Raw genomic sequence first — 10,842 nt, 5'->3', positions numbered from 1 at the left:
GGAACTCACTCTGTAGACCAGGCTGGCCTCGAACTCAGAAATCCGCCTGCCTCTGCCTCCCGAGTGCTGGGATTAAAGGCGTGCGCCACCACGCCTGGCTGAGCTTAGAGATTTTAAATACTGTTTTTGTTTATTGTTGTATATTTTGTCAAGAAGTTTAATTTTGTGTTCCCTTACACTTAGGTGTATTTTGAATTTCGCAGTTTGCCTATTGACATAATGTGTATTACTTGCCCAGAAAAAGAGGCTGTACATATCACAATTAAAAATTTAATAGTGAGTGCAGGGTTAAAAGTGTGCTCCAGCATGCATGTGTGTGAATAAGTGCAAATACGTGTGAAGAAATGTACACGTGCGTACACAGTAACGCGTAGAAAAGAGGACAAGAAAGGCTGAGTGTTAGGGGGTGATGAAGCACCAAATACAAACACTGAACATGAATTAGAAGGAGGATATAAAGCTCCTAGCTTTTTTTAGTTTAACTGTCGTGGATTTTTTAGACTTAGTGTGGATAAGTCCATAAAAACATATTCAGTAGTGAAGGTATAAAATCCAGTGTGAAGCTGGACAGCTTCCATTCTAGTTGGCTTCTCTAACTATACATTTCACTGAGTTGTGTCTTTGGGTCTGGGTTTGTGTGTGATTTATTTTTCTTTAATTTGAAACTTTCTTATAATTAAGTTTAAAAAATATGTATTTTAATTTGTGGAACTGGAGAGATGGATGGTTTAGAGCATTTGCTATACTTCCAGAGGACCCAGGTTTAATTCTTAGCACCCACATCATGACTCACAACCATCTGTAACTCCAGTTGCAGGAGATTCGGTACTTTCTGGCCTCCTTGGGCACCAGACGCTTACACTTGGTATGCAGGCATACATGCAGGCAAAGCACCCATATACATAAAATAAAAATTAGAAATCTTTGGTATAGGTGGGTAGCAAGGTAGGGCAGAAGGTGCTTTTATGGGCTCAGTTCTCTTCTTTCTACCGTTACCTGGGTCCCAGGGCCTGAACTCAGGCTATTGGGTTTACATACCAAACACTTTTGCTTGCTAAGCCAGCCTGGTGGCGTCAAGAAACCTATTTTTAGAGAAATCTTGTATTGAATACCTTTTTCAGTGTGAAGAATCTGTTGGTAATGGTACACTCTCTTATCTGCCCTGTGATTTCTTGACTAGTGTATATCAGGCTTACAGGAAGTAAAGCCCATGTATTTTTTTTTTCTCTTGAAAATTTCCAACCACTGTCAGATTTAGTGTTGATTAAATTTCAAGATAAAATCCAACCGTACAACCGTCCTAGTCTAATCAGTACATGCTAGAATAATAAGTGACTGCAGGGCTTTGCTTTGTTTCGCTTTTGCTTTTCTTTTTGTTTGTTTTTTGTTTTGTTTTTCAAGACATAAGGTTTCTCTGTGTAATAGCCCTGGCTATCCTGGACTTGCTTTGTAGACCAGGCTGGCCTCATACTCACAGTGATCTGCCTGCCTCTGCCTCCTGAATGCTTAATAGCTGTGCCACCATGCCTGGCTGGGACTGTATTCTTTACTGTTGTGCCTTAGTGGCTGTTGATGCCATTTGTGTTTTCTTTTTCTTCTTTTTTTAATGGCATTCTGAGACAGGGTTTTTCTGTGTAACAGCCCTGGCTGTCCTGGGACTTGCCTTGTGTGCCAGGCTGGCCTCAAACTCACAGTGATCTGCCTGTCTTGCCTCCCGAGTGGGATTAAAGGTATGTGTCACCATGCCTGGCTTCCATTTGTTTTTTTCTGTTCAAAGCTTTATTGTACATACTATTAAAGCATGTACTTGAACACAGCATGAATTATTCTTAGAACATTCTATACTAACCAGCCTGATTTAAACTATCTATGGAAATTTAGTACTGTCCAAGGAATGTTTGAGATCGTTGGCTATTTTAAGTCTTCTGCTAGTGAGAAAAAGTAACAGGAAAATATGTCGCATATTCCATACACTGTGGTAGAAAGGTGAATCTGCTAGTATATTGTTTTAAGTACCTAGGTACAGTAAAGATTTTGATTGCTGCTGTTAAATAATTTGTGTATAACTGTTAAAGGCATAAAGAAATCACATGTAAAATTGATTTTTGCTTATTTAAATTCAGAAGAGGTGGTTTTATTTTTGTTATCTGATTATTGTGGTGTTGGGAATCAAACCCAGGAATCCTTACATTGAGGCAAGCCCTCAGTCATTGAGCTGTGTCTCCAACCCCAGAGAAACTTTAGTTTGATGGAGCTTCTTTACTGGTGAACCAGTAGTTTAAATGTTAACTTTTAATACTAGTTCATCACACAAAGGCTCGTGATGTGTCTGAGTACACTTAAATGGTGTAAGCTGTGAAGACCTGTGGTATAAAATTAACTAAGTTTTGTGTCCCTATAGTTCAAAGATACAAATAATTAAGCAAGGACAAACACAAAAACTATAGGTCATTATTTTAGTTTCATTTGTTTTTCCCAAAGAAAATTGCTGAATAGAGGTCAACTTAGAACTTTATTTTTGGCTTTTGGTTTTTGTTTTTTCGAGACAGGGTTTNTCTGTGTAGCCCTGGCTGTCCTGGAACTCACTTTGTAGTTCCAGGCTGGCCTCGAACTCAGAAATCCGCCTGCCTCTGCCTCCCGAGTACTGGGATTAAAGGCATGCACCCCCCCCCCCCNCAACTTAGAACTTTAAACTTTACTTTTTCTTTGTTTTTTTTTTTTTAAACTGGCTCCTTTTTCTTTTAATAAATTACTCCCATATTGTACTTTTCCCTTAGAACATTTGCACCAATGTGGGATGTGTTCAAAACATCTACAGAGAAATTAGCAAATTGTCATTTGGATCTTGTTAGAAAATTACAGGAATTAATAAAGGAAGTTCAGAAGTATGGAGAGGAGCAAGTCAAGTCTCATAAAAAGGTAACTTTCTTTTTGTTGAAGGGTTGGGCAGTTATGTGGTAAATGCTTCATAGTTCATTTTATTGAACGATTTCTTATTAAACAGACTAAAGAAGATGTTGCAGGAACTCTGGAAGCAGTCCAAGCCATTCAGAATATAACTCAGGCTCTCCAGAAGTCTAAGGAAAATTACAATGCCAAATGTGTAGAACAGGAACGTCTGAAAAAGGAAGGAGCTACACAAAGAGAAATAGAAAAGGTAATTATAATAAAAATATCTCTAAAACTTCCAAAGTATTTTTTTATATGTGTGATGTATGTAGAGCCAAAGGTCACTTTGTCCTCTTCTGTTAATCTCCCTTATTTTCTGAACTTAGAACTACCTGAGCTAGATTGACTAGGGGACCACTGAGTCCCTGCAGTCTAACAGTCACTACTTGCTTCAGTACCAGGATTGCAGAAGGACATCACCGTGCCTGGCTTTTATATAGATGCTGGGGACCTGAACCCAAGTCTCTTTGCTTCCACGGTTTAAAATTTACTGAGCTCTCCCCACCCTGGTTACTTCCACAGTAGATAATTGATGAAATAATTTAATATATTTAGAAAAACATAGCTATGTAGCAATAAGCTTTAAGTGTATGTTGTTGCTGACTGAACAAAATTTATATTGCATTTTAGTGGACCATAACCTTTTTTCCTATTCTGTTTTAATTGATAGTAAGTCCTTTTCTTTTTCTTTTTCTTTTTCTTTTTCTTTTTCTTTTTCTTTTTCTTTTTCTTTTTCTTTTTCTTTTTCTTCTTTTTCTTTTTCTTTTTCTTTTTCTTTTTAGTGTGTTTTGTTTTGTTTTGTTTGAGATATAATCTCTGTGTATCCCTGGCTGGTTGTAACTCACTATGGCTTCAAAATTAGAGATCCAACTGCCTCTGCCTCTTGATTGCTGGATTAGAGGGGTGTGCCACCATAGCTTTTACCCTTCCTCTTAAAGCAATTCACCCACTCATTTACTTGATGCATATTTCATTTAGAAACAATTTTAAAATCTTTGTAAAATATTTAACATACCTAATTGGAAAAACAAAATGTATACCTTTGGGTAAAAGTTAAATGAAAAAAAATTAAAAATTTGATAGGATTTGGAATAATAAGTTCCTTTACAGTTTATATAATAAATACAAATTGGGGCACAAGAAAGATGAGGTACATCTTTACATTTATAGTTTTAAAACCTTCCATTCTAGATACAGCAATTATAAATAAAATATAAAAAGAAAAGCCAAATTAACAGAATCAGAAGGAAGAATATTGTCCTTGCGGGTCAGAAGCTCAAAATGATATGAGAAGATTGTAATCAGAACTTGTTGGGCTCAAATTCCTAATGATGAGGCATGAAACACCAACTGAGGACCGTGCACAGTCTGGACCTAGGCCTCTCCACACATACATAGCAGATGTACAGCTTGGTCTTCATGTGGGTCCCGAACAGCTGGAGCAGGGCTATCCCAGGAGTTGTTGCATGTACATGGGATATGTTCTACTAGCTGGGCTGCCTTGTCTGGTCTCACTGGGAGAGGATGTGTCTGGTCTCACAGAGACTTGATGTGCCAAGGTGGAGGGATCTCCAGAGGGTGCTCTGAAGTGACTAAATAGAAGAGGAAGATAATAATAAAAGAAAAGGTTGGGGGAAAAAAGATTCTGGCTCACTCCTGAAAGCTGTGTAAGTAAAACAAAGGTCCTAGGACTGTGGTATAAGTCCAAAGACTGGGGAGGTTGGGATCTAAGAGACATAAACTATAGATGCACAATCCTGTCCCACAGTCAGTCTGTGACACCAGTTCATGATTCTCTAGTATTCTAAAAGGAACGTAACTTAAAGCCATCTTTTAAAGACATACATGAACTTTGATCTTGGAGAGCTGGCAGTAGATAACCTGAAGGCTAGATGGTTGGATGTGAATGAGAGCATAGTGCTGTGGAGCGGGGTCTGGGGACTACTCTTCACTACTCACGGCCAGGGGAAGAAAGAGGGATGACCCCAAAAACCTCCTCTTTGGAATGAGCAAACAACTACAATTCTAGAACACACTTAAAAGATCTAATGTTGAGACAGGTCACTAATGCACTTAGTAACTGGAATAAGAATTCTTGGGTGAAATTTAAATTTAAAAAGTTTCAACAAAAAGAAATGTTTGTGTTAGGTTGTGCAAAGAAATAAGTGAATATAAAATTATACTAGAGGGGGTTAGGAAATTAATGGATACAGGATGAAGCAAGATTTGCTGGATAAAACTCAGCTAATTTGAAAAAATGGAAATGAAAAGAATACTTTTTTTTAAGCAACAGAGTTAAAGAAGCTATAGTTAAAGAGGATACTTGGAAGCTAGGTTACTGTGAATACTAGTGCTCTTTATCTAAGACTCTTGAATCAATAAACTTCAGATTATTGGATCTTTTCAGATTAGAGATATTTATTATTAATGATGATGATGATGATAATAATATTATTATTATTTTGAGGAAGTTTCACTGTGTAACCCTGGCTAACCTAGAACTCAACTATGTAGACCATAGCCTGGCCTTGAACTTAGGAAATCCACTTGCCTATGCCTCCCAAAGCTGGTATTAATGCCATGTACCAATATCCCTGACTGTATTTGGAATATTTGAATATGTAGAATAGGGTAGTAGTAGGACCCAGGTATTTATGAAAGTTAAATTATTTAAGCATATGTATTAAAAATAATTTCCCCAAACATTTTAATTATCTTTTTGCATCTAATGTCCCACTGGATTTTTCTTCTTAGGTCAGAGGTACTTAGCCTGTATTAAAAGACCTTACTCAGAACATATTACAGAGAAATAAACTCATCCTCATTTATTTAATGTAAATTTCTAAGGGAATAAAAAAAAAAATCCCGGTAATGGTATACAACTACTGCTTAGAGAGAATCAGTAATTTACAAAGAAGTCACAATTGGGGAAGTTCAGTAGTCTTCAGTTTGAAATTAAACATACTAATTAATAAATGTAGACATAAGTACCAGAGAAGAAGAAAATGTGAAAGGCCAGGAGGCACTTTTCCCCACACATCTCTGAAATCAGAATGCATATTCTGTTAATGACTTTTGTCTAATTGCTGTTGGTAACATGACATTTATGATGATGCTTCGTTGCTTGTATGATTGAATAGCTGCATGGTAGCCCAAGCTAGCCTCAAACTGCTATGGAGTCAAGGGTGATCTTGAATGCTTGATCTCCTGCTTTCTTGCTCTACTTCCTGAGTCCAGGACTTAGAGTTCTGTACTAGCACACCAGTTCATGCAATGCTGGGGATTCAATCCAGGGCTTCTCCTATGCTAGGCAAGAACTCTCTTACCTGAGCCAGCCCTCAGCAAATTAATATTGTTCCTTCTAAGTAAAGACTGGAGTAGCAAAATTATTTAGAACTCTATGTGAAGAAGATGAAATGATGCTCCAGGAGCGCACTTCTATCTCTTAAATACCCATCTGATGTAAGGACTAATATTGGGACATGATTACTGTGGTGGTTTGAATATGCTTGGCCCAGGGAGTGTCACTGTTAGGAGGTGCGGCCTTGTTGGAGGAGGTGTGTCACTGTAGGGGTGGGCTTTGAGACCCTCCTCCTAGCCATATGGGAGCCAGTCTTCTTTGGAATAAGATGTAGAACTCTCAGCTCCTCCTGCACCATGCTTCTGGATGCTGCCATGCTCCTACCTTGATGATAATGGACTGAATCTCTGGACCTGTAAGCCAGCCCCAATTAAATGTTGTCCTAATAATTGTTGCCTTGGTCATAGTGTCTCTTCACATCAGTGAAGCCATAATTAAGATAGTTACCTAGTACAGATCTTCTTCCAAAACAGTTGACTTTATTACTATTGACTTACAATAGTGATATCAGTATTATTATTGTGAGAGTTCATCACTACATTGTCTTTAGCAGCATGTTATTTGAAAAATTACTGAATTTCCAGTTTCTTAATATAATAAAAACAAATTTACAAGTTTGTTTTAGCTTCATGCTTTAGAATAGATTATTGCCTTAATGAGTGATTTACTTAAATATATTTTGTGAGTGAAATATATTTTGAGCATATTTTCCCCTCTCCAACTCTTCCCAGATCCTCTCTCCCTGCCCACACAACTTTGTTCTCTCTCCCGTCCTCTCTTTCTCTTTTTCTTTCTAAAAAATGGAAAGAAAATTAAACGGAAAACCAGTAAGACAAAAAATGTCCAAATGAGGGTTGGAGAGATGGCTCAGTGATTAAGAGCACTGACTGTTCTTCCAGAGATCCTGAGTTCAAATCCCAGCAACCACATGGAGGCTCACAGCCATCCATAATGAGATCTGATGTCCTCTTCTGGTGTGTCTGAAGACAGCTACAGTGTACTTCTATATAATAAATAAATAAATAAATCTTTTTTAAAAAAAGTCCAAATGAAACAAAAACCCCACAGAATAAAACAGGGAGTTTGTTTTGGGCCTGGGTACTGCCCTGGAGGGAATTGATAATACCCAGTGACACTCTTATCAGGGAAAACTGACTTTTCCCTTTGCCAGCGGGTATCAATTACAAGTAGTTTCTAGCTTAGGAGTGGGACCTGGTATCTAAATCCCCTTCTTAGTTTTGGGACCCTGTCTCGGTCATGTTCTTTAGGGATGAGCAACTCAGTGCAAGTCAATACTTAGACATACCGTTATATAACAACAAAATTTACTAATGTATATTTTTTATGTTCCTTGTTAGAAACATAAAAATAGCTGTTAACAGTTATTTACAAATTTGTCTACGTGCCAGATCCTATCATGAGCATTAAAGTTTTTTCAGTCAGAAGATAATATGCTGGAATCAGTGCTCTCCTTTACATGAGTTTCAGAGCTATCAGGAATGACAGCAAGCGTCCTTTATCTGCGGAACCATTATCTCTCACTAGCTCCCAAGCACTTTATCTAATTACAGTGGGGTAACTAGTGTAGCCTTAAAAAATATCTTGTATTATTTCTATTTTAGGAGTAAGAGAGCAATGTAAAATCTAGATAACCTACTAGGGGGAAGTAAATGGAAGAATTTTAATTAATTTTCTTCTGGTTCCAGGCCAGTTTTACTTATATGGCATCCTACATGTAGTTTATTTAAGAAGGTGGGGAAGGAGCTGGAGAGATGGCTGTGAGTTAGAATCTTAGCACCTATGTCAAGCAGTTGAGAATTAACTCCAATTTCAGGGGACCTGATACCTTCTTCTGGTCACTCTGGGTATTCCCACATGTGTGATAGACACACACGTACCACAAATAAAAATAAAACTCTGTTTTTTAAGGCAGAAAAGCATATAATGTGTGTTATAATTTTTATTGAATTTTAGAGAACACAAGATTGTCTATTTAAAGACCATGTGTTTCTATTGCCAATTTTAACCCCCAGCAAAGCTAGTTTTTCTGTATCCAGTTCTTGTCCTGGAAATTCACCTAAAGGTAATTATATATTGGCACTGATTGGCCCTACACAAATGTCCTGTTAGAAAGCTTTTACTTGGCTCTTAGCATTACTCTAGACCCCTTGCAAGTATTTTTACTCATCTAGACTAATTACTTGATATGTCTCCCACACCATAGTTTGATGAAACTTACTTTGTTCTTACCAGGGATAGGTTTACCTTGCATATCCTACTATTTGTTGCTCATCAAACTGCCATCAAGAATATGGAGATACTTCTATATTGACACCCTATGACTTGCCCTTCACTTTTGAACTCTTATTTTACAACCCATCTTCTTCTGTCCAAATTGATCAGCCTTTAGGCAGTAGGTATTTCTTGTTTTCCTCTGCCACCCCTAAGGTTGGCCTGCTCCTCCCATACCCTCTGCTTTGGCTTGGTGCTCCTGTTGTCCACATCCTCTGCCTACAGCACTGGGGACTCTAGCTGTGTGTCCAGGACAGAGCGTCGTAGGGTCTTTTCTCCAGACTATCTTTTTGTTTTTGTTTTTGTTTTTTTTTGTTTTTTTGTTTTTTTTTATTTTCTCCAGACTATCTTATCTGAGGTTTATATTCATTTATATTCTGCCTCCCAAGTGCTGGGATTAAAGGCGTGCGCCACCACCGCTCGGTGCAAACCAATTTTTTTAATTTTGAGTTTGGTTTGTAGACTTTTTTGGTTTTTGTTTTTTCGAGACAGGGTTTCTCTGTATAGCTTTGGCTGTCCTGGAACTCAATCTGTATATAGACAAGATTGGCCTTGAACTCAGAAATCCTGCCAGAGTGCTGGGATTAAAGACGTGTGCTACTATCACTTGGCTAGTTTATAAACTTTAATTAGACATTAAATAGAATATGTGTGCATTATTGGGAAAGGAGGAAGACCTACTATTGTAGAAAAATGTGTCAGGTATCTTCTGATTGGTGTACAGTGTGTCAGGTGCCTTCTGATTGGTGAACATTGTGTTGGGTGCTTTCTGATTGGTATACTTTTTTACATTGCTTCTTTACTAGTTTCCCACAGCTGTTACTTATGGTAATAGAACCTTGCTCTGGGCTATAAAGTGGGCATGTTTGAATTTTTTGAACATTCCGTTAGAAAGAGTCCATGTTTGATTCCTGAGTTATTGTCTGCCCATTTAAAAAAAAAAAAAAAAAAAAAGAAGTGATTAAGACAGGCATTAAAGGATTAAAGTTTGTGTATCAAAACAACTCTGAAATGTATTTTTAATTTGTTACTTCATATTACCTTACATTAAGAAAGAAAAATGGTTAACCTCAATTTATATGCTTTTGGGGATGGGCTAGAAAGGTGGCCTTGCAAGGGACCCAGGTCTGATTCCCAGCACTCATATTGTGGCCCACAGCCACCTGGAACTCTTCTGTCAAGAGATCTGATGCTTTGCTCTTCGAGAGCACTAGGAATGCATGTGGTTCACAGACAGACATATATGAAGGCAAACACTAATATACATAAAATAAATACATCTTTTAAAGATGCTTTTGTTTTGTTACAGGCAGCTGTTAAGTCTAAGAAAGCTACAGATACTTACAAACTTTACGTGGAAAAGTATGCATTAACAAAAGCAGATTTTGAGCAGAAGATGACCGAAACAGCCCAGGTTGGTATTTTTAAGGCTTTAAATTGAAGACAGGATACTTATATATGTGGACATTGGTTAAATAATAGAATTTTTGTTTAATTTTCTTAGTATTAGAAAAATTTAAATGAACTGTTTGAGTATTGTGGTAATTTATATCGGCATCTTGTTTGGGAGATTGAGGCCAACATGGCAGAGTGCGAGTGCTTCTTATACCAGTTGTCTTTCATGTCACCGTGACCCAACAGCTGCGAGGGCTGCGTTTCCCGCGGCTCAGGGTTTCGTTGGTCACAGTAGAGAGGGCAGGGAAGACGAGGCTACTTTCCTACATCTTAGTGGACTGGGAAGCAGAAGTTAAGTCTGGGAGTAGAGCCGGCCTAGACTCCCCAGGCCCCGGCCCTGTCCTCTACCTCTGCCAGCTAGGCACATTTGTCCACAGGATTCTGTGATGTCCCAAAACAGTTAAGCAGCTGGGGACCAAGTGTTCAATCACAGAAGCCTGTGATGGGCATTTCACATTCTGACTATAACAGCGGCATACGAGTTTACTCAAATTAATAAGAGCTGTTTAGATATAATTGAGGAAAATGAAGGCTTGGTAGATGGTGAAGACCATGGTGGTCGTCAGGCTTGAGTCTTGATTTTATGATGTCTGTGTAAGAAGAAAACTAGAAGATAGTCAGTACTGAAGATACAACAGTAAACAAAACAGTGATGAGCCCTGTTCTCAGATTTTCATGGATGAAGGTAGACAATGAAATGTGCTCTTTTTTTTTTTTTTTTTTTTTTTTTTTGGTTTTTCAAGACAGGGTTTCTCTGTGTAGCCCTGGCTGTCCTGGAACTCACT

General features: G+C 38.0%; 1 protein-coding gene across 1 annotated transcript in view; it reads left to right on the top strand.

Moving 5' to 3' along the window:
- Fcho2 (FCH domain only 2) overlaps window positions 1-10,842 on the top strand; it is a 97,645-nt gene that overhangs the window by 22,266 nt on the left and 64,537 nt on the right. The window contains exons 4-6 of the mRNA XM_021208205.2: window positions 2,778-2,919; window positions 3,005-3,157; window positions 9,912-10,016. Coding sequence (XP_021063864.1) covers window positions 2,778-2,919; window positions 3,005-3,157; window positions 9,912-10,016 — 400 coding nt within the window. The remainder of the gene's footprint in view (window positions 1-2,777; window positions 2,920-3,004; window positions 3,158-9,911; window positions 10,017-10,842) is intronic.

The sequence above is a fragment of the Mus pahari genome, chromosome 11 (genome assembly GCF_900095145.1).
Source record: "Mus pahari chromosome 11, PAHARI_EIJ_v1.1, whole genome shotgun sequence".
Classification (NCBI taxonomy): domain Eukaryota; kingdom Metazoa; phylum Chordata; class Mammalia; order Rodentia; family Muridae; genus Mus; species Mus pahari.
Note: the sequence above shows the minus strand (reverse complement) of the source record. Positions and strands in the feature narration are given on the sequence as shown.